At 41.7% G+C, this 27,562-nt stretch overlaps 1 protein-coding gene across 4 annotated transcripts; it reads right to left on the reverse strand.

Moving 5' to 3' along the window:
- Positions 1-262: 262 nt before the first annotated feature.
- LOC117484022 (NACHT, LRR and PYD domains-containing protein 12-like) lies at positions 263-27,317 on the reverse strand. Of its 4 annotated transcripts, none has more exons than XM_034132428.1 (11): positions 27,213-27,317; positions 18,194-18,323; positions 15,203-15,503; positions 11,931-13,713; positions 11,671-11,844; positions 8,748-8,921; positions 8,212-8,385; positions 7,678-7,851; positions 7,357-7,530; positions 2,132-2,178; positions 263-1,026 (listed from the first exon to the last, which is right to left on the reverse strand). In XM_034132428.1, the coding sequence occupies exons 3-11, from the start codon at positions 15,492-15,494 to the stop codon at positions 434-436; spliced, it is 3,585 nt and encodes a 1,194-aa protein (XP_033988319.1). In that variant the 5' UTR covers positions 15,495-15,503; positions 18,194-18,323; positions 27,213-27,317; the 3' UTR covers positions 263-433. The 4 variants fall into 4 exon arrangements, with proteins under 4 accessions (XP_033988319.1, XP_033988318.1, XP_033988320.1 ...); XM_034132427.1 differs by lacking the exons at positions 18,194-18,323; positions 27,213-27,317 and adding exons at positions 15,580-15,583; positions 15,699-15,801; XM_034132429.1 differs by lacking the exons at positions 8,748-8,921; positions 18,194-18,323; positions 27,213-27,317 and adding exons at positions 15,580-15,583; positions 15,699-15,801.
- Positions 27,318-27,562: the final 245 nt, after the last annotated feature.

A 27,562-nucleotide genomic window follows, 5' to 3' on the forward strand; every position in this document is an offset into this window, starting at 1 on the left:
GGAGGAGGAGGAGGAGGAGGAGGAGGAGGAGAGGCGGAGGAGGAGGAGGAGAGGCGGAGGAGGAGGAGCAGGAGCAGGAGGAGAGGAGGAGGAGGAGGAGGAGGAGGAGGAGGAGCAGGAGGAGGAGGAGGAGAGGAGGAGGAGGAGGAGGAGCAGGAGGAGAGGATGAGGAGGAGGAGGAGCAGGAGGAGAGGAGGAGGAGGAGGAGGAGGAGGAGGAGGAGGAGGAGAGGAGGAGGAACAGATTGACTTCATAGACGCTGCTTGTTCTAAATCTTTATTGAACGTATCGATCACTACAGTCTTCAGGATCAGCTTTAATACGTTGCTTCAAGAAAACTTTATTACAGACACAATCAGTGAGACACACGGTAACCAATGAGAAGCCTCCATTTAAAACACCATGTGACCCCAGGACAGGAAGTGGACTCCTCCTACAGAGGACACAGAGGACACAGAGACATTGAGGAGTCAGGCCCAAACCCAAACCCAGCGTAGAGAGGTTCAGTGAATGTGGCTCTGAAGGTGTGGAGGAGGATCAGTGAGGAGGAGGAGACGCTGTAGAAGGAGAGAAAGCCAGCAGCATGATCCAGATACACTGCTACTCTACCAGAGGAGGAGGTGGAGGAGGAGGGGGAGGAGGAGGAGGAGGGGGAGGGGGAGGAGGAGGAGGGGGAGGGGGAGGGGATGGGTGTTCCTCTGTTATTGTGCCTGACAAAGTAACCTCCATCAGAGCAGTACAGTCTCCAGGACTGATCATTCCTTCCAAACGCACATTCCTCTCTCCCTCCTCTCCTCCTGATTCCTCTGTAAGTCACTGCTATAATAACCCCTCCTCTCCACTCGACCTCCCAGTAACAGCGACCAGTCAGAGCTTCTCTGCACATCAGCTGAGCCCTGTCATCAAACCTCTCTGGATGATCAGGATATGGCTGCCTCTCCTCCACACGTGTCACCTTCCTGTTGTCCTCAGACAGTTTGAGGAGCCAGCCCACTGTGTTTGAGTCCAGGGTGAGTCCACAGGAATCTGAGGAGAGACACAGACAGCAGTTTATCACCAGACTCACCTGAAGGCTTTCCTCTCTGTCAGTGATCTTTCTATAAAGCTTCAAGAGGTCATGTTCTAATGAATAAATAGCACCTCCATCCTCTGTGTCTCTAGAGCAGGGGTCTCCAACCTTTTTTAGGGTGAGGGCTACTTTCAAAAAATAAAACAAGTCGTGAGCTACTTTTACTCCTCTTTTTGTTGTTTTTTTGCAGTGTATATATTTAGCACATTTTAACATTATGACATGCTGACCTTTAACCTTTTGTGTCTGTTTGGGTCTGTGGGACCCCTTCAGTGTTTACTCAAAGAACATGGATGCTATCTCATTATTTTAACCTGCTTTATTTGGGGGGGGGTCCTCACCTCCTCTAGGGGGGTCCTCACCTCCTCTAGGGGGGACCTCACCTCCTCTAGGGGTCCTCACCTCCTCTAGGGGTCCTCACCTCCTCTAGGGGGGTCCTCACCTCCTCTAGGTGGGACCTCACCTCCTCTAGGGTGGTCCTCACCTTCTCTAGGGGGGTCCTCACCTCCTCTAGGGGGTCCTCACCTCCTCTAGGGGGGTCCTCACCTCCTCTAGGGGGTCCGGGGGCATGCATCAATCTGGAGCACTCTGAGCCCCAGATGAATTGATGAAAACAGCTCTCAACACTCAGATGAAAGAGAGCTGTAAAACTTTCCAATAATCCAAACCTCTTTAGATGATCACAACCAATAACAAATCATTCAAACTGGTTTATTCTGATCTGATGTTATTCATTCTTTCTTTCTATTCATGCTGATTTTACTGATCACTCTTTCAACTGTTACTTGTTTTTGTTGCTGACCTCTACACACTGGAATGATTTCTGACTTCATCTATTAAATAGATAAAGGCTCTCTCTCTCTCTCTCTCTCTCTCTCTCTCTCTCTCTCTCTCTCTCTCTCTCTCTCTCTCTCTCTCTCTCTCTCTCTCTCTCTCTCTCTCTCTCTCTCTCTCTCTCTCTCTCTCTCTCTCTCTCTCTCGCGCGCTCTCTCGCTCTCTCTCTCTCTCTCTCTCTCTCTCTCTACCCCTGCTCTAGAGAGAAGCTGACTGATCCACACTTACACTTCCTCAGACCTGCTCTGAACCTCTGCTCTCCACCATGGTCCAGCCTGGAGGAAGAAACACATGTGAGAAACAGAACAGCGTATTGTTAGAATAAAGTATTTATCAATGTTCATCATAATAATAATAAATCCTATGTGTCCGAAGGGAGCAGGAGGGAGCAGATGCTTATTGATCCCCCTCACTTCCTGCTGATCAATGATTATCCTTTCAATCATCTCTGAAAGTTATTCCTACTTACATATTTACATTTATACATTTACAATCATTTCTCCTCTTCAATCTCCTTTCTTCATTCTCATACTTTCCCAAAGAAGTGTTTCTGTGCATCCTTCAAAGTGAATGATATGTGTGCTTTGTTTGAACTCCTGCTCCAAGCCGCTCCATGAAACCCCCCCCCACAGATTGTTCTGCTCTTCTCAGAGTTCTTCTGACCTTGAGTTGTTTCAGATGTAGATCTCCTCTCAGATGATACCCCCCCTCTCTGTCTATGAACAACGTCTGTAGTGTCCTAGGAAGTAGATGATCTCTTGCTCTGTACATGATGCAGTTTGAAATGTAACCAGATCAGTAAACTTCAGTGTGTGTGACTTCAAGAATAATGAATGAGTGTGTTCAAGATATCCAACATTATTGATTACTCTTATAGCCCTTTTTTATAATGTGCATAACGGCTGCAGGTTGGTTTTGTGTTTCCCCAGATCTCCACACAGTAACTCAGACATGGAGATATGAGTGTATCACACAGAGTATATCATGATGTGATATGAGTGTATCACACAGAGTATATCATGATGTGATATGAGTGTATCACACAGTATATCATGATGTGATATGAGTGTATCACACAGAGTATATCATGATGTGATATGAGTGTATCACACAGAGTATATCATGATGTGATATGAGTGTATCGCACAGAGTATATCATGATGTGATATGAGTGTATCACAGAGTATATCATGATGTGATATGAGTGTATCACACAGAGTATATCATGATGTGTACTCCAGAGTGTGTCTTGCTTTCCCCAATAGTGCGATAGTCTCAGCCAGTTGTTTCAAACTGTCACCAGAACAAAACATATTAGTATCATCTGCAAATACAATACATGTCAATATATTTGATACTCTGCAAATATCGTTGATGTATATGATGAACAGCTGTGGACCCAACACAGACCACTGAGGTACTCCACAAGTTACGTTCATGTCTTCTGATCCATGAAACTGTCAAGTCTTTTTGTAAAACCCTTTTCAAGGATGAAAGTGGGAGAGCAAAGAAACATGTGATGTGTGTCACGGTGTTTATCCCCAGTTTGATATCATGGTATAACTTTGGCTATTTTCATTTCATTAGGGAATGTACCAGATTGAAAAGACAAGTTACAACGATGTGTTCATGGTTCTGCAATGTCTTCAATAATGTTTCTGACTATCATCATATCAATATGATTCCAATCGCTCGAGGACTTGCTTTTACATTTCCGTACAGTGTCTATGATTTCTCTTTCTTCGACTGCTCTGAGGAACAAAGAGCTATTGTTTTCATTCCAGAGCTCTGTATCTTCCCCTTTAGTTGTTTCTACGCTTTTCATTCTTTCTGCAGATCTGGCCCCACATTTACAAAGAGTTGGTTCAAACCATGAACCACATCTTCTGTGTTATTGATAACATTATCTTTGTCAACAAGAAACTCAGGGTAACCTGTACTCTTTGCTCCATCTCTAACGATACTATTTAATACCTTCCATAAACCTTTCATTCTGAGTACTCTCTAGTATTTTATTATAGTATTCTTTCTTACATATTCTCATAATATTGGTTCATTTATTCTTATATCTTTTATATTTATTTTCTGCTTCTGAACTTCTATATTATATGAGTTGTCTATAAAGTGTATTTTTCTTTTTGCAGGCATTGTTTTAGGCCATCAGTGATCCATGCACGGTGACTTTGTTTGTGTCTCTCTGCATTGTTTAGGCCATCAGTGATCCATGCACTGTGACTTTGTTTGTCTCTCTCTGCATTGTTTAGGCCATCAGTGATCCATGCACTGTGACTTTGTTTGTGTCTCTCTCTGCATTGTTTAGGCCATCAGTGATCCATGCACTGTGACTTTGTTTGTCTCTCTCTGCATTGTTTAGGCCATCAGTGATCCATGCACTGTGACTTTGTTTGTGTCTCTCTCTGCATTGTTTAGGCCATCAGTGATCCATGCACTGTGACTTTGTTTGTGTCTCTCTCTGCATTGTGTATGCCATCAGTGATCCATGCACTGTGACTTTGTTTGTGTCTCTCTGCATTGTTTAGGCCATCAGTGATCCATGCACCGTGACTTTGTTTGTGTCTCTCTGCATTGTTTAGGCCATCAGTGATCCATGCACTGTGACTTTGTTTGTGTCTCTCTGCATTGTTTAGGCCATCAGTTATCCATGCACTGTGACTTTGTTTGTCTCTCTCTGCATTGTTTAGGCCATCAGTGATCCATGCACGGTGACTTTGTTTGTGTCTCTCTCTGCATTGTTTAGGCCATCAGTGATCCATGCACTGTGACTTTGTTTGTGTCTCTCTGCATTGTTTCACAGGACACTTTTTGTCACAAAGTGATTTCAAAATGTTTAGAAATTCCTCATAGGCCTTGTCCATATCGTCTCTCTCATATACTACCCTCCAATTGTGATTAAAGTATTCTTTAATGCATTTATGTTTTCTTCAGTTCTCAATCTTTTGTATTTGAAATGGCTGGAGACTTTCGGTTTCTTAGAACTGCAGTGATAGACAATAAGAACAGGTGAATGATCACTGATGTCACTATATAGTAGTCCCTGCTGTATTGTTCTCCATAATGTTTGTGAATATGTTGTCTATTCATGTAGCAGAGAAGTGATTGTACTAGGTCTGGTGATTTTAGGATACAAACCCATACTGTACAATGCATTGATGAAGTCTTCTTAAGTCTTTAACCCTAACCCCTAAGATAAACATCATGTTTTGTAATGATTTAGTAAACATGTTTCTATCCTATCTGTAAATGTGTCAATACAGGTTCCAGGAGCTCTGTATATACAGCTCACAATAACATGTTTAGACCTTTCCATACACATGTCTACTGTAACACATTCAAACAAATCATCAACTGCTGTTGTTATGCTCTCCACCACCTTCTAGTTCATTCCTTTATCCACATAGATTGCCACACCCCCTCCACTCTTATTCCTTCTGTTTGTATAATTCAGTTCATAGCCATCCATCTCAAAGTCCACACCTTTCTCAGCACTGATCCAGGTCTCTGATATTGCTATGATGTTGAATGGGTTCTTAAACTGACTTAGATATTCTTTAATGTTGAGGAAGTTGGCATCTAGGCTTCTGCTATTGAAGTGGATCATTGATATGTTCTCTTCTGATTGACACGTTATATTGAATTGCTCTTCTGTGAAATAGTTGCAGCTGTTGTTGATATTGTTCAGTAAGTTGTTTTCCGGATCAATGTCATTTTCCATGTCCTGTGTGTTATGCTCTGTATATGCAAACGTTTATAGTCTTGATAGAGAGATGTGTTTATTATCTGGAATGGTCATGGTAGTGTTTTATTTCCGTGACCTGGTCTGATTTGTTTCATTGATATGTTTCCAGTTCCTCCAGGTCCCTGATGATGAACACTTTGTTCTGGGGATCCGTGAAGCTTGATGGAGATGTTGCACTTTGCAGTCCATGTTGATGTATTTTTCGCTGTTTTCTCAGGAATCGGGCCTTTCTGGCGATCTCAGCATTTCTTTTAGTGAGGTGTTCATTCATATATACATCCGAGCCCTTAAGCCGTCTTCCCTGTTTCAGAAGTTCAGTTTTATGTTTTCTGTTGGCAAACCTTATTATTATTGCCGGTTTATCTGTTTTATTTCTGTGTGGTAGCGGGTGACAGGCCTCGATGTTGTCGCTGTCAATCTCTATTCCCTTGGAGTTGAGGAAGGCCGTCACCTGTAGCTCCACAGATGTAGCATCCTCCTCACTTGTGTCCCCTCCGGTCATCCTCATCGCCGCCTGGGCGTATGAGCAGGGTTTCGTCTCCAGTCCAGTGATTATGATGTTGTGGATTCGGGTGTATTGCTCCAGCTCATCCACCCGATTTTCCAGCAAGAATATCCTTTTTTCCTTTTCTGAGTTTTGTAGCCTCAGGGCTTTAACTTCCTCCACCAGGCTCATAATGTTATCTGTTGCTGTCTTACAACAGATACCTCCTCCGTCAACATGTCTAACGATCGTTTAATGTCGTCAACCTCCTCAGCATGCGGAGGAATCTTTTTTGGTGGCATTGCGTTTTGTTTAGGATTATTATATAACGGAGAGAAAGAGGAAATGAGTGTTTCCGTCTCTCTGCGGATCCTTCTGCTTGTTGTGACACAGACTACTTTCACTTCCAGGTCTGTGTTAAGAACAAAGCTCAAAGCTCATAATTTGCAGAAAACCAAAACTGTGGTCCAAACAGTAGCAATCCTTGTTGTATGTGCTTTCCTGCTAAACACCAAAGAAGCACATGCATTCCTCCTGACCAAGACAACGTGCACATATGAAGCTGATTCAACAAAACTAAAGGACATCCCTTCTTTGCCACTTCCTCGGCTAGCTTGAGCCCTCAGTTTACCGGGTCGCTCATTAAAGCACTTCATGACTGACAACGTGGCGAATATAATGTAGTCAAACTCATCCATTTTTACAGATTCGCAGATTTTGATGCTTTGCGTCCGAGTCAGCTGGGATAGATCGCCGAGATGCCGACTGGCAGAGACACTGGCTGCCGAAAACAAACAAAACCGAACCAACCTCCCCAAGTTTAACGAAACAAAAAACAGACAAACAAACAACTAAGTGAAACAATTAATAAGCACAAAAATAACCTACATCAAATGAACGCATATTAAAGAGTCCGGATCGTCCCTCTGGGAGTCTAAAATGTCAAACAGAATCTCATCTCAACATATTTAGCAGTTGATGAGATATCTCAGTCAGAACCAAATCCATAAACTGACAATCATTATCCTCCCTAGAGCCAGGAAACCAGTGGTTCTGATGTTTGGACTGAATGGCTGTTTCCATGTAATAAGACTTGAAGGTTAACTCACTGCAGTGAACATAATCAAGGGAAATGAGACGTCCTTCATGATGGAAGACCAGAGATGACAGAGATGAAATTAGAAAAATAGGAGGAAGTCAGTCTGTCCATACCTGAGTGTCTCCAGTCTCCAGAGTGGATCCTCCCGTCCAGCAGACAGCAGCTTCTCTCCTGAGTCTCCTGGATGATTGTAGCTCAGGTCCAGCTCTCTCAGATGGGAGGGGTTGGAGCTCAGAGCTGAAGCCAGAGAAACACAGCCTTCCTCTGTGACCAGACAGCCGGACAGACTGGAATCAGGGAATACAGTAAACTCAGTGTTCTTAAAAGTCACCTCAGCAGGAAAATCATACAGAGGTGGACCATCTTCATCAACATGAACAAAAAGCTGGATGAAAATAATTGAACTGCTTGAAAATAAAAAGCTGAACTCTGACCTGAGAGTCTTCAGTTCACAGTGTGGACTCTTCAGTCCAGCACACAGCAGCTTCACTCCTGAATCCTTCAGGTCGTTGTTACTCAGGTCCAGATCTCTCAGACTAGAGGACTGGGAGCTGAGGACTGAGGACAGAGCATCACAGCTTCTCTCCGACAGGTTACAGCCAGTTAACCTTGAAAGAAATTAATACATGACAACATTCCTTTAATATTAAATGTGATTGAGCGCAAGGTTTCAACATACAATCTTTTCTAGTTCTTTTGTCAAATGATACCATCTATTTGTCTGTGCATGTTTGGGTTGGTCAATCAGTCAGATACATTGAGATGTAGATAAGTGACGCCATCCGTCTTAAAATATAATAAGATTGTTATCATGGTTTTGTGGTTTATTGTTTTGAAGAAGAAAAATAAACAACAAACCGAAGGAGAATCGAAATGTATTATTATTCTAATTTGATAAAACTGGAAATGAGTCGATAGAAATGGCTGAACAAAACCACTGACTGTTAACATATCAGCTGAACTCTGACCTGAGAGTCTTCAGTTCACAGTGTGGACTCTCCAGTCCAGCAGATACCAGCTTCACTCCTGAATCCTTCAGGTCGTTGTTACTCAGGTCCAGATCTCTCAGACTAGAGGACTGGGAGCTGAGGACTGAGGACAGAGCTTCACAGCTTCTCTCCGACAGGTTACAGCCAGTTAACCTTGAAAGAAATGAATAAATATGACAACATTCCTTTAATATTAAATGTGATTGAGCATAAGGTTTCAACATACAATCTTTTCTAGTTCCTTTGTCAAATGATACCATCTGTTTGTCTGTGCATGTTTGTGTTTGTCAATCAGTCAGATACATTGAGATGTAGATAAGTGACGCCATCTGTCTTCAAATATAATCAGATTGTTATCATGGTTTTGTGGTTTATTGTTTTGAAGAAGAAAAATAAACAAAAAACCGAAGGAGAATCGAAATGTATTATTATTCTAATTTGATAAAACTGGAAATTAGTCGATAGAAATGGCTGAACAAAACCACTGACTGTTAACATATCAGCTGAACTCTGACCTGAGAGTCTTCAGTTCACAGTGTGGACTCTCCAGTCCAGCAGATACCAGCTTCACTCCTGAATCCTGCAGGTCATTGTTACTCAGGTCCAGATCTCTCAGACTAGAGGACTGGGAGCTGAGGACTGAGGACAGAGCTTCACAGCTTCTCTCTGACAGGTTGCAGCCAGTTAACCTTGAAAGAAATTAATACATGACAAAATTCCTTTAATATTAAATGTGATTGAGCGCAAGGTTTCAACATACAATCTTTTCTAGTTCCTTTGTCAAATGATACCATCTATTTGTCTGTGCATGTTTGGGTTGGTCAATCAGTCAGATACATTGAGATGAAGATAAGTGATGCCATCTGTCTTCAAATATAATCAGATTGTTATCATGGTTTTGTGGTTTATTGTTTTGAAGAAGAAAAATAAACAACAAACCGAAGGAGAATCGAAATGTATTATTATTCTAATTTGATAAAACTGGAAATTAGTCGATAGAAATGGCTGAACAAAACCACTGACTGTTAACATATCAGCTGAACTCTGACCTGAGAGTCTTCAGTTCACAGTGTGGGCTCTCCAGTCCATCAGACAGCAGCTTCACTCCTGAATCCTTCAGGTCGTTGTTACTCAGGTCCAGATCTCTCAGACTAGAGAACTGGGAGCTGAGGACTGAGGACAGAGCTTCACAGCTTCTCTCTGACAGGTTACAGCCAGTTAACCTTGAAAGAAATGAATAAATATGACAACATGAGTCCGAGTCCAAGTCTGAGTCACCAAGGGAGAGTCGTAGTCGAGTCCGAGTCCAAGTCCAAGTCACCCAAGGAGTGTCCGAGTCGAGTCCGAGTCCGAGACATCATTGCCTGTGTTCGAGTCCGAGTCCAAGTCCGAGTCACCCAAGGAGTGTCCGAGTCGAGTCCGAGTCCGAGTCATCATTACCTGTGTTCGAGTTCGAGTCCAAGTCCGAGTCACCCAAGGAGTGTCCGAGTCGAGTCCGAGTCCAAGTCATCATTACCTGTGTTCGAGTCCGAGTCCAAGTCCGAGTCACCCAACGAGTGTCCGGGTCAAGTCCGGGTCACAAGTCTTCATGTATTAATCTTTGTGGATATATGTGTTGAAATGTAGCTGCTCCTCTACATTGCTTTTATCCTGTCATGTTATACTAATCTGTCTATTGAACTGCTGTGAAGCCAGTTTGGCTACAATTCTTGTAATAGTACTATACAAATAGAAAGCGTATTACTAATATTAATATTATTATTATTACTATTATTATTGTAAATGACCTATAATATGTCTAACTATATTTAAAATGAGTTACCTTTTAGAGAAGTGATTATATTTGTATGCCAATATTTTCCTATGGTAAAGTTTTCGTTTTGCACTTTTATTTTGATAGTAATAAGATCGGGACTCTTATTTTGAAGGAACCTTTCCGGTTAAATTGGTTTACTGATGAAGATTAAGCCCCAGAAAGCACATGGCTACTTAGCATGCAAAATGACCTCATTCTGTATGTTAAGTAGCCATGTGCTTTCGTGTTATCGGCTGAATCACGTTACTCTGATGATAGTGTTCAAGACAGCCTATATGTCTGAACTCGATCCTTAGAGTAATGTGTTACGGAGTCTTCTCTTCAATATTTTTTCCACATAACGAGCATTTTGCGCTGCTCTTTTCCAATGTGGAAGCAGAATGTGTGAAAGCATACAGCACGATGCGGGCTGTGTCTCTGGACATCTCTAGACTGGAATAGCGGGGCCCAGTACGTGAACTCGCCTTGCAGGTGCACACGCAGGGATAGAGGACATCAGACTCCAGAGAAAACTTGCTCGAGTCCGAGTCTAAGTCGGAGCGTCAATGTACAAGTCGAGTCCGAGTCATCGTGGGGGGGAAATTCACGAGTCCGAGTCCAAGTGTACGCCAGAATTCACGAGTCCGAGTCCGAGTCCAAGTCATCGTGCGCGAGAATTCACGAGTCCAAGTCCGAGTCACGTCAATCAGTGCGCGAGTCCGAGTCGAGTCACGAGTCCCGAAAATCGACACTGGAGTCCGACTCGAGTCCGAGTCCAGGACTCGAGTACTCCATCTCTGGCGCAAGGTTTCAACATACAATCTTTTCTAGTTCCTTTGTCAAATTATACCATCTATTTGTCTGTGCATGTTTGTGTTTGTCAATCAGTCAGATACATTGAGATGTAGATAAGTGACGCCATCTGTCTTCAAATATAATCAGATTGTTATCATGGTTTTGTGGTTTATTGTTTTGAAGAAGAAAAATAAACAAAAAACCGAAGGAGAATCAAAATGTATTATTATTCTAATTTGATAAAACTGGAAATGAGTCGATAGAAATGGCTGAACAAAACCACTGACTGTTAACATATCAGCTGAACTCTGACCTGAGAGTCTCCAGTTCACAGTGTGGACTCTCTAGTCCAGCAGATACCAGCTTCACTCCTGAATCCTTCAGGTCGTTGTTACTCAGGTCCAGATCTCTCAGACTAGAGGACTGGGAGCTGAGGACTGAGGACAGAGCTTCACAGCTTCTCTCTGACAGGTTACAGCCAGTTAACCTTGAAAGAAATGAATAAATATGACAACATTCCTTTAATATTAAATGTGATTGAGCGCAAGGTTTCAACATACAATCTTTTCTAGTTCTTTTGTCAAATGATACCATCTATTTGTCTGTGCATGTTTGGGTTGGTCAATCAGTCAGATACATTGAGATGAAGATAAGTGACGCCATCTGTCTTAAAATATAATAAGATTGTTATAATGGTTTTGTGGTTTATTGTTTTGAAGAAGAAAAATTTAAAAAAAACGAAGGAGAATCTAAATGTATTATTATTCTAATTTGATAAAACTGGAAATGAGTCGATAGAAATGGCTGAACAAAACCACTGACTGTTAACATATCAGCTGAACTCTGACCTGAGAGTCTCCAGTTCACAGTGTGGACTCTCCAGTCCAGCAGATACCAGCTTCACTCCTGAATCCTTCAGGTCGTTGTTACTCAGGTCCAGATCTCTCAGACTAGAGGACTGGGAGCTGAGGACTGAGGACAGAGCTTCACAGCTTCTCTCTGACAGGTTACAGCCACTCAGCCTGGGGAAAGGTCAGCAGTGAACACAAAGAGTTTTATTCTCATGTCTCAACCTGTTCCTAGTTAATGTAGTTTGATCTCCACTTACAGAGCTTTCCTGGAGGCTTTGACCACTGGCAGCAGCCTCAGAAGAGCCTCCTCTGAAGCTGAGTATTTCTGCAGGTCAAACTCTTCCAGATCATCTTCTGATGACAGTAAGATGAAGACCAGAGCTGACCACTGAGCAGGAGACAGATTATCTGTGGAGAGACTTCCTGATCTCAGGGACTGTTGGATCTCCTCCACTAGAGAACGATCATTCAGTTCATTCAGACAGTGGAACAGGTTGATGCTTTTCTCCGGAGACGGGTTCTTTCCTATCTTTTCCTTGATGTATTTCACTGTTTTCTGGTTGATCTCTGAGCTACTTCCTGTCTGCGTCACCAGGGCTCGTAGGAGTTTCTGATTGGTCTGCAGTGAAAGACCCAGGAGGAAGCGGAGGAACAAGTCCAGGTGTCCGTTTGGACTCTGTAAGGCCTGGTCCACAGCACTCTGGTAGAGATCTGTTAGTTTAGGTTTGGATATAAAGACTTTAGGCCACCAGGAGTTTGTTGGTTCTTCTGACAGCAGATTGACTCCAGAGTTGATGAAGGTCAGATGGACATGAAGAGCAGCCAGAAACTCCTGAACGCTCAGATGGACGAAGCAGAACACTGTGTTCTTGTACGTTCCTCTCTCCTCTCTAAAGACATGTGTGAACACTCCTGAGTACACTGAGGCTGCTCTGATATCGATGCCACACTCTCTCAGGTCGGACTCATAGAAGATCAGGTTGCCTTTCTGCAGCTGCTCAAAAGCCAGTTTTCCCAGAGCCTCCATCATCTTCATCCTGCTCTCTGGACTCCTGTGTGGATCTGTCTCAGCTCCTCCATCATACTTGACGTTCACTTTGGACTGAACCACCAGGAAGTGGATGTACATCTCAGTCAGGGTCTTGGGCAGCTCTCCTCCCTCAGTTTTCAACATGTCCTCCAGAACTGAAGCAGAGATCCAGCAGAAGACTGGGATGTGGCACATGATGTGGAGGCTTCGTGAGGTCTTGATGTGGGAGATGATGGTGCCGGCCTGCTCCTGATCTGTGAATCTCTTCCTGAAGTACTCCTCCTTCTGTGGGTCAGTGAACCCTCGGACCTCTGTCACCATGTCCACACACTCAGTGATCTGATTGGCTGCTGCAGGTCGTGTGGTTATCCAGAGGCAAGCAGAGGGAAGCAGCTTCCCCCTGATGAGGTTTGTCAGCAGCCGATCCACTGAGGTGGACTCTGAGACATCAGTCAGGATGTCAGTGTTGTGGAAGTCCAGAGGAAGTCGACACTCATCCAGACCGTCAAAGATGAACACAACCGGGAACTGATCAAACATGCAGATTCCTGCCTCTCTGGTTTCAGAGAAGAAGTGATGAACAAGTTCCACCAAGCTGTACTTGTTCTCTCTCACCACATTCAGCTCTCTGAAGGTGAATGGAAATATGAACTGGATGTCCTGGTTGGCTTTGCCTTCAGCCCAGTCCAGAGTGAACTTCTGTGTTAAGACTGTTTTCCCAATGCCAGCCACACCCTTTGTCAGCACTGCTCTGATTGGTTTACCTCTTTCAGGTGAGGCTTTAAAGAGGTCTTCTTGTCTGATGGGTGTTTCTGGTCTGTCTGGTTTCCTGGATGCTTGTTCGATCTGTCTGATCTCATGTTCCTTGTTGACCTCTGTGGTGTCTCCCCTGGTGATGTAGATCTCCGTGTAGATTTTATGTAGGGATTCAGATTTTTCCATAAATTTGATATTTTCATATGTTTTCTTCAGGTTTGATTTGAGTTCACCTTGGCACTTAGTGAGAATATCTGAATGAATAAGAAAGACATTTACACGAAAGACACATCAAAATATTTCCTTCTAATTGGACCCATTTCTGACAAAATAGCAGGTTATTTTCCTTATATCAAGTCACTGGATCGTGTTGCATAAATATCTGTACATTGTCCAGTATAAGTTCCACCCCACAGAGAACCATCAGTTTTCCCACAGAGAACCATGGCCCTAAACCTGACTGACTCTTATTCCTGCTGCTGGGAGATGAGGCATGATACCAGCAGATCCCAACACCCACTGAGGGTGTGGACACAGCTCTCTCTCCAGTTATACAGGAAGTGGATGGCTCTTACTGTGTCGCAGTATACTCCTGCAGTAGCCTACCATCTACAAGACACCCTGGGGGGTCACAGCAATAACCCGTCCCTTCCTCACCAAGTCATGTTGGACGGCAAATGATACCTCCTTCCACCTGTAGGGGGCTGGGCCGTTAGTAATGACTAGGACAGAATCTGCAGTGAGCAATCCCAGTGAGATTCAGCAATGTGCTCCTCTGATGTTTAGAGCTTACCCTACAGTCCCCTTTAAAACATGGAAAATGACACTGTCTGCCTCCATACAACATTGAACAGGAATTTAAATCACAACTGTCCAATCCTATGTCAGGACAAACCTCCACAGTGTGTCCCTGTGGCCCCTTCTGACCACCTGAGCAGCTGTTCTCCAAGCCCTCAGCTCTGCCTCCTGAACTCAGTGTGCATCAGTCCCATTCAACATCCTGAGACTGAGTCAGCAGCTAACCTACACTGTGGAAAACAGCCAGGGTTTATACAGGACTCCCCCTCCTGAGATATCTGACAGTTCGGCAGGACAAACCTCATTCCTAACAGAATTGGCCGTTTCCTGGGAAAACGTAGCACTCAAGGACTCACTGCCATTTCAGAGCCCACTGATGACTTTCTGGTCATTCCTCTGATCCATCCCCTCCCCAATACTGGCTTTTAGCATCACCCACTTGTATTACATATCTCCAATGTCCCAGCAGGAGAAACTCGTTGATATAGCATTGGTGGTTCAGTGGTAGAATTCTCCTTCTTAATAAGATCGGCTGGCGCATCATAATGACGTTTGATAGTGTCAGTGCGGTCGGATTCTCAAAGAACAGCAGTCTCTTTCCCTAAGTCCTATCATTAACCCCAATATGTTTCACAAAGGTTAAGGAATTGTGGTTAGGAAGAGACGAAAGGCGATATATTTTGGAAGGTAATTGGATTCCTAAAATGCTGATCTATAAAGGTTCTACTACCCCTCACCTGGAACCAACAGGTTGACCCTGCCAGAAACTAGTGACCCTGACCTCTCTGCTTTCAGGGGTACCTCAGCCCCAACACCATGTGGAGGTGATGGTTCTCTGAGGGGTATATCAGGAGTCTAAAAACATGATGCATGGCTGTGAAAAATAAAAAAAATTATATTTATATATATAGCTATATTTTGGTACACTCTTTTTTAAAGACCTACCTTTAGGGTCTGATGAGGATTCTGATGAGGATTCTGATGAAGATTCTGATAATGCCTCTAATAGATCATTCCTCGGGATCTTCTTCAAAACTTCTATGGTCACATTAATGTCGTGTCTGCCGTAGTACGTATGCATCAGATCCACTGTTTCCATCCGGTTTGCTTTCTCTAGTTCACTCGTTGGGATTCCTGGGAGTTCTAGGACCTTCTCCTTCAGGTGCCACTTGAATTCTTCAAATTCCTCTTCCTTCAAATGTTTTAAAGTTTTTAATAGGACTTTAGGTGTCTCCATCTTTTCTACCTGCAGAGCAAAGATACCAAGAAAGAAAATATTTATCTTACAGAACTATATGTTCTTACTTTGTACTTTTGAAAACCATAACAGGCCTTCGGGATCCAAAAAACAGCTGCCATGTGACTTTGAATGGTGTTACGACCCTGGGTCGTTATGTCATTTGTGTGCAGATATTTCTTCTTCCTCCTGTGTCTGTGTGGCTGCGTGTGAGTAAGCAGGTGGTGCCCGGTAGCTGATTGGCTGCCCTCGACAGGCTGATTGGTCCACCTGAGGAGACGGGAGCATTTAAGCTGCAGCCGTGCAGTTCCTCTGCCCTCTCTGACTCGACTTCTCCTACTCCCAACACTGTTGTGTATTTATATATCTGTCCTGTTGTGCTGTGGGTGTACTTATACCGTACACCAGTAATCTTGCTTGTTTTGAAACCTCAGAAGTAGAAACTACTTTAACCTGTCCTTGTGGACACGCTTGAATTTGCCCAGGAGTGTGAAACCCTTTTCTTTTGGTTTATTCTCGTTTTCTCCTGTTTTTACGTCAGAGTAGGTAAGAAGCCTGTACGTTTATTTTTCTTATTTGTTAGGCAAGATTTATGTGTTCAAAGATTTGTTTGTTTTGTGGGTTGTTGCGCCTCCTTGTAAAAACTTTGGTAATTAAAATTACCAAACGGCTTTCTCTGTCTCGGTGTCCATGTTCTTGGGAATGGGAAGAGTGGGGAGAGTGCACATTTTGTGCTGCGCCTAGGTTCCCTTAGACCTGGGCGTAACAATGGCTTCAATTCAGATGTCGACATTCAGGAAGTCAATCCTAAACTTGAAGACAGTCAGCACTAGTTCTGTCTTTTCCTTTAATGTCTTGGTTTGGTAACCTGACTTAAAAGAGCAGAAACTGTCTCAGTCAGATCATAAAGTGGTCTACCAGACTGACTGGTGAGTCACAGCTAAACCTGGAGCCCCTGCTCATCAGACAGTTACAGAGGCTGTCTAACTCCATGTTCAATGAAGACTCCCACCCCCTGCAACCTGAGCTTCAGCTTCTTCCTTCGGGCCGGAGGTTAATCTTCCTAAAAGTCAGGGTGCGTACGGGTGCTGGAAATCCTTGAAAATGCTTGAAATTGTACGAGGTGTTTTCAAGGTTTGAAAAGTGCTTGCATTTTGGGAATGGTGCTTGAATTTGGGATAAAGTGCTTGAAATTGTAAATGCTTTACTTCGCTTTTTAGATTAAAAGAAAATAAAGAAGTCGGAGCGCACTTAATTGCTTCGCTTTTACATAAAACAGCTCCGCCCCGGCCTTCCCGCGCAATGCGCGTGACCGGCAAGTCTTTTTGTTACGTGTGTGACCTGGGCATTCTGATGAGAGTGATAGATGACAGTATGCCAGGAGGTTGCCGTTTCAACGAGCGTTGGCTAGCAGAAGACAAATACAAGCCATGGCTAAGACGAGGGTCAAGCGAAGCCCAAGAGTAGCCTCCTGCAAAGTGTGCAACAATAACGATGCGAGAGTCTGCGCTGACGAGCCACACACCACACGAAAGGTACGCCGTAGTAGAGCATTTTAGATTAGGCTATCGTTGCATGTAAAATACATGACACTTTTCTCTGTGCGCGGCAAAACAAGCTCGCCAAAATGGCTTCACTAGTCTGGCAGTATTTTAAGTGTCCGAAAATGACAATAAAATAGCGGTATGCAACGTGTGTGTGAAGCAGAAATCCTGCAGCTCCACCCGCTGTGACGGACCGGTGAGCGGAGCAGAACACACATTAAGAGTTAGACCTAACACACTTAGCTATTTTATCTACCTCTGGAACAAGCTGATTCCGGCGATCGGCCCCAAAATTGGCGATCGGAGCATCCCTAATAATTGTATATGATATGTTTTATAATAATTGATCATTAAAGTGTTATCAAAGCTGGTAAAGGTGCAGCTAGTTTGAATGACTTTGTATACTGCAGGGTAGCTTGTGAATTTACTCCAGGTGGAACTAAAGTCTGATTAAACACTTGATTATATTTCACATCATTCATCCACATCTGTAAAGTAACTAAAGCTATTAAATACATGGAGTGGAGTAAAAGTACACCATTTACCTCTGACTTGTGTTTACTGCCAACCTAAAAGTACCTCAAAAATAGTAATCAATAATGTATTGAAAAGTTATTTGGCTGATTGTTTTATATTGGCTCAGCCAGGTTATATGGGATGCCCAGTCTACGTACAGATGGGTCACTCATTTTGAAATATTAAACTTAGTTTTCTTTTCTAAAAATTTAAATTGTTCATCCTCATGTAGAATGCTATTATGAAACACACATTTGGTTGTTTATAGCATAAAGAACATCTGTTTTAATGTGAGGTAGGGAAATAATCATTTGAGTATAAGTATGTGTATATAAATATGTAATTTACAACAGCTGTAAGATGCTTGAAAAGCTTGAAAATGCACCTTGAAAATGCTTGAAAAGTGCTTGAATTTGACTTTGGAAAAGGTGTAAGAACCCTGAAAGGTGTAGAACCAAGAGGTTTAAAAACAGCTTTGTGGATGTTCTGGAGCCAGAGGGACTTTTTAAAGATGTGTCTGTTGTCTATATTGTATGAAGCATGTGCCACAATGGATACCTTTTCTTACTTCTGCAAACCAAGTTGACCTACACTATACAAATAAGTACCATGAGAGAAATAAGAGAGTGACTCACACACCTGGTTCTGGTCTCTGGCAGTAAGCTGGTTACTGGACACAGGTCCAGGTCCAGGTCCAGGTCCAGGTCCAGGTCCAGGTCCAGGTCCAGGTCCAGGTCCAGGTCCAGCAGAGTGTGGTGTTTGCTATGGGCTTGAACACAACACACAGAGCTTTGAGTGAATAATGAGTGCTGAGCTCTGACATGGAGAAGAGTGATGGACAGGTGGAGATGTCATGTTCCCCAGAGCTTTTAGAGGGGGGGGGGGGGGGCTTCCTCCTCTCTGTCCTCACACTGATCCATAGCAGAGCCCCCACCTTCACACACACAACAACATGCTCATTCATTACCACAAGCTTTACATCACAGGCAGCCCCTCCTCTCAGATATTCAGGAACCTTGTTGGAGCCTCAACAGGACCTGATCAGCCCAGAATGTTCCCCACAGCCCCAGAACCACACAGAAACCCAGTGTGACCCCTAAATATGTGTTAGTGTGTCACAGTGTATCACAGCACACACAAACAGTCACTTCAATGTACATCCACAGGTAATGTACAGCCCAGCCCCCCACAAGATATCCCACACAACTGAACTGCGCTCAGTAACCATTCAACAAAACTTCTTTGTTAGGTTTAGAAAAAACATAATTTTTTGGCTTAAAATATGTACGTTAATTACATGAAAGCAGTTACGGACTTTAATTAAAACGAGGTCTTTTGTGAACTGATAAGAAATGTGTTTTTGATATATCATTGAAAATAGGAAAAGCAAGTTCCCTGATAACTAAGTTACAATGAGGTTCAAATCGAGGGGAAGAATATTTTTGAAGTTTGATATAATCTCCCATTTACTTTTCATGCTAATTTTTTGTATAGCCCAACATATATATCAAAACATGTACTGTTATATATGTTTTTCGAATTCGGGCAATCTAGTCCCAGATGTATAATCTAAAACTTAAAAAAAACATTTGACATTTTCAAGGCTATTCAGTGAAACCAGGTCAGTGTTGGAAGACGGGCCCTTCACACTCCTTCCCTTATTCAGAGTATTAAGAGTTAGACATAAACAGTCACGACTTGTTAGACCGGTTCTGACACGCCCTGCATTTTGCTCTGATGACGAGAACTCAGAGAACAATCAGACACTGACAACAGTACATGGAGATCTTTCTAAACCCATTCTGCTTTCACTCAGAGAGAAACCCTACACAATATTTCAGACAGATGTTTAGAATTATGAAGGTAGATATGGTGCAAAATGCGAGAACGTGTAAAACCTGATGTGAGCACTTGCAGAAAAGAAATCTGAGCTTGTGTGCATACATTTACACTTGTATAAAATATCCACGTATCTGTGAACCACATTTGAAGTCAAAGAAGAAAAAAAAAAAGTGTTGTAGCTTGTAGAAAAAAATTGAACTTAGTGATGAAATGTTCACTTGCAGAACAATATATATTTTTTAAATATATTTTCCATTACAACTGCAACTTGGTTATTACAACCTCTCAAATCAGTCATTACAACTTCACGAATCTGCTCTGTGGCAGTATAAATCCACGAATCTGCGGCTTTGACTTTTGCTACACTTCTTGCGATGAATGTGTCGCAAAAGTAATTTTCACCTGTAGATGTGGGGGGAGGGAGGGGGGTTGGAGCGAAGGGGCGGAGCTATCAGAACGACAAGGTCGGGTCAGTCACACAGTCACAGCCATAGTCAGGTCGAACCGGATGACTGCGGGGCTAACGGTCCGTGTCTTCATGCTTATATCGGACTATTGTGACTCGCTCTGCGGTTAAAACAGACGGTGCTTGAATGCGGTTTTGCGGTAAGTGAAATTCGAGTACTTATTTATGTGTTTATGATTTTAATCAGCTACGTAATGAATGTTAAGGCTTGGGTTAACGTGTAAGCAAGTGGTAGCTACATCTGTGCTAACGATGCTATTCGTAGCCTCCAAGTTAAAACCATAGACTGTATATATAAAGGTTAAAACGAAATAGACAAGTGTTAAGCGTTAAGTGGGATAATACTGTAGAACAAACGGCTTCTGTTTGAGGTTGATAAAATAAGGTCATCCTTGTAACTTAGAGAGATATTTTATTATGTAGGTAGTAACTGTATGCATCGCTAAGGTTAATTTAAATCCGCTATGCTGAAGTATGTAGACAAGCTAACGTCGAAGTAGTGTATGTGAAATCAACCTCACAATAAGATGTGTGTATATTACAATTATTAATGTCATATTTCAAGATGATTACTTGGATATTACAATATGGTTGGTTGAGCTGGAGTTCATTATTGAGCTTACACGTTAACGTCACAGTCATCTGAAGAACGAACCCAAATCTTGTTGTTTTTATTAATTGCATTACCAAATTGGTATCAAATAAACAGTAAGCATTGGTAACACAACTTCCAAAGTTACAGTAAAATAAAAAGGACCCTGACTCGGGCAATACACAATCCAACATGTTCAACAGAAGAGAATAAGTTATATTGTTTGTACACATGGTTCTTTACATATATATCTGTTTGTTTAAAGTGTCCAGGTGATGCAGACAGGCTGGACCAGAGAGTGAGAGACAGAACTGGACTCCTCACAGCAGTGAACTTCAGCACAGGTACAAAGACTCTTTTTTCATACTGTACAAAGAATCAAGAAAGATATTGGTTTAAATAAATGAAGTATTGACTTTAATACACTGATATATATTCCATTAAACAATACTAAATACTAGATCACCTACACAGCAGTGAAGTTGAGGGTATTTTCCATGCAAAAGGTTAAATTTAGATGTTAACAAGCAATATGACTTTGTCAGCTTTCTAATTTAATGTATTGAAGGCAAAGCTATTTAACACATAGTGAGAACTGCTATTTATCTCTCAATATTGTCTGTAAAAACGTGGTAAAAGTGATTCTTTCAGTGAGACAACAGAGCAAGCTTCTACAGTTGCAGTAAGTTTTGATAACAGTTCAATATTATTTTGATAATAAAATGTCAATGTTGATGAATTTCATACTGTTCATTCATAATCTGATTGTCTTTGTAGCTCACTGTTGAAATAAAATAAAACATTACCATTACAAAATAATTATATCTACAGCCCCTAAAAACACAAACACACCTCTTTCATAAATAACACACTTGTTCTGCAATAATATGTTTTATGTTTCCTGTAATTTTTGTTAGGAAAGGACATGCCTGAAAGACACGACTCAACATTTTCTCCTTCTCTGAGGGTCAAGAAGAACATCCAAGAGGAAAATTAAAAGCTGATGTTATGAGATGTTAAGACCAGTACAGGACATTCACTAAGAAACTACTTTTATTGTGAAAACACAGTCAGCTGATCGAATGCACCTATTTCCACATCTACACTCCATCAGCTGATTATTTCTATTTGCCTCACTTTATGAGCTTCACAACATGTACCTTGTACCGCAGAGTTTGCAACGTCACAAATAAATGGGGCCAATCTTCAGTCGGATGTGAATGTGTAATCTAACATTTTCAGTAAGAATAATGGACAAAAGGAGTGCAAATACAAATACAATTTATTGAAATGTGAACCAAAAGTTCATCAAAAATGTTTTAAATAAAAGCACATATGGACAGAAGGTGTAAACCTATTACATGTATAAGTAAACACATTTAGTCAAATAAAGTGACAGACTAGGCCTGTGCAGTTGGTATCAGCTATGCCCAGCATGGGCTCCTCCATCAGGCCTGGTCCTCCTCGCAGAGGAAAGACCCTCAGTCCTCTCCAAACCAACAGACAGGACGTCCATCACACGGAGGTTTCTCCCTGAAGTCCCTGCAGCTCTCTGGACACCACGCTGTCTCAATCCGTCCACACTGAATATGAGAGGGGGAAAATGAAAATAATAAATGCTTTAGACAATAAGAAATATAAAAGTGAACCGTTGAGTTGCTCAGTTTTTTTAGATTGTCAATACTATTACTGTATAAGCATATTTGCTTGATTCCAGTGTTGAATTTAGCACAATTGCATACAAACGTCAAGGGATTTTAAGATTCTGAAGTCTTCGTTCTAAATAGCATGGATAATTTACAAAGGCTTTAAAAACATAGCAGGAGCCCAAGACAATTATAAAACTTGTCTTTATTTCAGTACAGTTCAATTGGTTTTATTTTCATAAACGGTTATCAACCGTTAGTGCCAAAGCAGTAGGCTATAATATATTAATTACTGCTGTATAGACTACAACAACTACTTGTTTAGCTAGCATAAATTCATCAAAGTTAGCGTTAGCTGGCTAACTGACGTTATTTTGCCGCTAAACTGCACGATATAAAACGGTGGTCTTCATAGCGGATTTCATCCTCAATCACAATAATAATATTCAAAGTAATACTGGAGAAGTAATGGGCAAAACTTACCGTTGATTGACGCGCCATGTCAGCGGACTGGTAGCGACACGGACCGTTAGCCCCGCAGTCATCTGGTTCGACCTGACTATGGCTGTGACTGTGTGACTGACCCGAGCCTCGTCGTTCTGATAGCTCCGCCCCTTCGCTCCAACCCCCCTCCCTCCCCCCACATCTACAGGTGAAAATTACTTTTGCGACACATTCATCGCAAGAAGTGTAGCAAAAGTCAAAGCCGCAGATTCGTGGATGTATACTGCCACAGAGCAGATTCGTGAAGTTGTAATGACTGATTTGAGAGGTTGTAATAACCAAGTTGCAGTTGTAATGGAAAATATATTTAAAAAATATATTTTTTTCTGCAAGTGAACATTTCATCACTAAGTTCATTTTTTTTCTACAAGCTACACAACTTTTTTCTTTTCTTCTGTGACTTCAAATGTGGTTCACAGATACGTGGATATGTTATACAAGTGTAAATGTATGCACACAAGCTCAGATTTCTTTTCTGCAAGTGCTCACATCAGGTTTTACACGCTCTCGCATTTTGCACCATATCTACCTTCATACGTGTACACCTTCAGACAGCCTACAAGTGAAGCACACGTTGTTTACTCACAGTTTGAAAGCAGGGTGGAGAAGTCTTCAGATGTGGAGCTGTGATCTGCCCAGGATAACTTGTGATACGACTTCTGTGGCTATCTACCAGCGATTGTGTTTAATATTAAAGACTACACACATGTCTCCCTTATCAAATCGGTATTCTGCACTTTGCACCACTTATCCAGATAAGATGTGACTGTTTAACTTTAGTTATGCGTCGATACAGCGACACAAACCTATGAGAGACCGTCTAGCTCACAACTCATACTTGGTCTTACAAACAATATCAGAATCTCACACATACACCATTAAACTCTTTTATACAGTTAAACACTTTTACACACACAATCATACCCTCTTTCACACACTTTTGTCTGGGCCATAAATCAAACTTACTTACATACCAAACTGTACTTTCTTAGAAACATTATTATTCCCACTTACAGACAACATCATACTACAATATAATACTCTAGTAGTGTATGCAAGATAGAAAACTTTGTGTGTGAGAAAGAATGATAGTGTATGTGAGAGAGGAATTGTAATATGTATGAGGGAATAGTAGTGTGTGTGAGAGAGAATGATAGTGTATGTGAGAGAGGAATTGTAGTATGTATGAGGGTATAGTAGTGTGTGTGTGTGTGGTGTGTGTGTGTGTGTGTGTGTGTGTGTTGTTGTGTGTGTGTCTGTGTGTGTGTGTGTGTGTGTGTGTGTGTGTGTGTGTGTGTGTGTGTGTGTGTGTGTGTGTGTGTGTGTGTGTGTGTGTGCGCGCGCCTGCTAGTGTCTGTGCGCGCGGCGTTGTCGTCTGTCTGCGGGTCTCGTCGTGTGAGTGTGTGCGCGCGCCTGCTCGTGTCTGTGCGCGCGGCGTTGTCGTCTGTCTGCGGGGCTAGTAGTGTGTGTGTGTGAGAGAGAATGATAGTGTATGTGAGAGAGAGACTTGTATTCTGTATGAGGGTATAGTAGTGTGTATGTGAAAGACATGCTTGTGTTTTTGAGAGCTTATGACAGTTTATGTGAGAGGACATTGTACTGGTTGTGAGAGAGTATACTTTAAAAGGACGTCAGGTTGATCCAACAGGAAGCCAGTTTAAATATTCATTCCTTGACTGGTTTACAGCCTTGAAAACAAAGCCTGAAGCTGCTCAGAGCACTGCTAGCTACATTTGAGCTGCAATAAGAACTTTTGTTAACACTTTATATTAAGGTGCACCAATTCACCATCAACTAGTTGTTAATTAACATGCATATTAGCAGTATATTGGCTCTTTATTAGTCACTATAAAACACTTATTAATGCCTTATTCTACATGACCATATTCTACGAGTAATAGGCCATTAGCTGAGAGTCTTTCCTCAATAACCCTCTAATTGGTGCTTATTTATTGCAAGTAAGGAAGTTGTTTGGTCTTAATATGCTCAATATGGGCCTAATAAGGCAGTAGTACCACAAGAATAGTAATTCTCCACACTTAACAAATATGATATATCCTTATGTAACAAGACATGAAACTATAAGTGTTAATTAAGTCTAAATAACTCAAAATTAGGTATTTCTATCGAAGAATTACATTACATTACATGTTACTTGTTAGACGCTTTTACCCAAAGCAACTTACATACTCAATACTGTGGGCAATCCCCACAGGAGCACTTTGGGATGAAGTGTCTCAGGGACACAACGACATGCTGACTGCAGTGGGGTTTGAACCTGTGACCCCCTGATCCGAACCTACACACAACCCACTGCGACACGCCTCCACAGAAGAATATGTTCCCTATTTTAAAGTGAAGTCTTGTTCATAACCAATAAGCTAGTAGTTTGACTCTAATTGACCTGAACAGGTTCCCTATTCTAAAGTTGCCTCCTCTTCACACTTTGTAAATACATTATAGCACGCAACTACTGAAATTAACCTCAACAGCACATGAACAAAGTAGGCACACGTTGAAATATCTGTTTTATTAAACCACTAAAGAGAGGTTCAGACACATACCAAAACATGTCAAGTTTCTCCAAGGCTGAGAACACATGATATGCAGCCTGTATAATTCTTAATAAAAACTTTTATTAACAGATTTTATGTATTTGTGATCATACTGTGTGACCTGCTTTACACAATAGGTGTACTGTGTTGTACTGTCTCAGTGTGAACAGATTAAACAGCCAGCCAAACTCTTTTGAGAGCCAGGGAATGCGCAGCCATGCTGCTTTATTTAATTATTTGCAGTCCACTGACATTCAAACGGAGTGAAACTATACAAAAAGAAGATACAAGGCACTTAATGATCTCATACATGCAAGTGTAACATACACAGATTAACACTTAGGACCGCTAAGTGTAAACAAGGTAAATATAGCTAATGCTAGCTGTAGCATATCCCTCCGAAATATGGTCGTAGACTTTACTGATGATTTAGAATTTATTGAAACTCCAGAGTCAACGTAAGAGCTATAAAGACACAAAAATAACAAATACATTTAGGCTCAATCCGTATTAGAATCACTTTAGCATACTACCAAAAGTTAACTATAAACAGACAGCAAAGCTACAAAACAGCTTATAAACGAATTAGGACACAACCTACAATTTTATATTATAGTAAATACCAACCTTGTGCCTCTTCGGGGGGTGCTAACATTTAAACATACACTTTATTCTTTACTTTCTCCGTCTTTATAGAAGATATTTCTTTTCGCAGTCATGTTGTTTCCATAGCAACAACAACTTCCTGTCAACAGCGTTAACTCGCCTTCAAAATAAAAGCATCTAACTGAAAAAGGAAGTTAACCTAAATTACATTTAAGACGTAAATAAAACTGCAACGAAAGCAACAAAAACAATACAACATCCCCTTCAGTCTCACAGAACACAAATGGGGTTATTTACACTAGCTGTTCAATAAGCATGTGTACAGGCTAGTATGGCTAACGCTAGCGTGTATGTTAACGCTAGCGCGAATGCTAACGCATTTTCTCATTGAGTATAAACATCTCCAAATGTCATCACATAAACACAATACATGTTACTAATCCTTACAGTGTAAGTGTAAGGCTTACACTTACAGTCATTGCTTTCTGACGGACTTGACCCTTTTACTCTTCAGGTTGCATAGCGAAAATTAGTAGCATTCTACTGCCTTTCTTGGGCGGTGTCCGTCAAACGAAAAACGTAGTGCCAATCAGGAACTGAGAATTTAGTCCAACTTCCTTTTCAATCAAACTCACTTCCTTTTCAATCATACTCTCTCACACTCATAACTATTCTTATGCACACACCCTATCATTCTGTTTTATACACATACCTATAGTCATTCACATGAACTATTATTACCTCTTATTTAAGCTATTATTCTGCCTTTCATTCACTGCTATTCTGTTTTACATATATGACTATTGTTTTTAACATGAAATACTATTCCCTCTTATATAGGTTATTATTCTGTCTTACATACATTGTTTACCGTTTACACACATACTACTATCCTCTTTCACATACACTATTATAATGTTCTATTAGATTATAGTTGTTTGTGAAAGACGATAGTGGTGTGTGTACGAGAGTATGATGGTGCGTTTAAGAGATGTTGTTTTTGTATGTGAGAGAGAATAGTTATTTATGTATGATAGTATGATAGTAAATGAAGGAAGGAATGACAGTACGTTAAAGACGGTATTCACACACACACACACACACACACACACACACACACACACACACACACACACACACACACACACACACACACACACACACTGCACACACACGGAAATCTTCTTCTGTCGTTTACATGCACATTCAGTACCAGTGAGGTTGTGGTTGCGATGCCGATATCCGGACGCGAAGCGAGGACTACAAAATGACAATGAGCTGACTGGGGATGTCTGTTCAAAACATTGCAAGCTTGAATAAATCATTTAAACCAGTTATTTTTGCCAGACTTATTACTGAATATCGTTCTTAATGTGATACCAAGTCCATCTGAGACCTGTGTACACCTTCAGACAGCCTACAAGTGAAGCACACGTTATTTACTCACAGTTTGAAAGCAGCGTGGAGAAGTCTTCAGCTGTGGAGCTGTGATCCGCTCAGTTTAACTTGTGATACGACTTCTGTGGCTATCTACCAGCGATTGTGTTTAATAGTAAAGACTACACACACGTCTCCCTTATCACGGTATTCTGCACTTTGCACCACTTATCCAGATAAGATGTGACTGTTTAACTTTAGTTATGCGTCGAAGAGTTAGATAAAAACAGTCACGACTTGTTAGACCGGTTCTGACACGCCCTGCATTTTTCTCTGATGACGAGAACTCAGAGAACAATCAGACTGCAACTCATTCTACCTGAAACACTGCCAACAGTACATGGAGATCTTTTTAAACCC

This window comes from Trematomus bernacchii, unplaced genomic scaffold (assembly GCF_902827165.1).
Source record: "Trematomus bernacchii unplaced genomic scaffold, fTreBer1.1, whole genome shotgun sequence".
Taxonomy (NCBI): domain Eukaryota; kingdom Metazoa; phylum Chordata; class Actinopteri; order Perciformes; family Nototheniidae; genus Trematomus; species Trematomus bernacchii.

Coding starts and splice junctions, on each gene's coding strand:
- LOC117484022 (XM_034132427.1), bottom strand. Junction 13,714..15,202: donor ATCCTCATCAGACCCTAAAG/GTAGGTCTTTAA, acceptor TTATTCATTCAG/ATATTCTCACTAAGTGCCAA. Junction 8,922..11,670: donor TGTGAACTGGAGACTCTCAG/GTCAGAGTTCAG, acceptor ATTTCTTTCAAG/GTTAACTGGCTGCAACCTGT.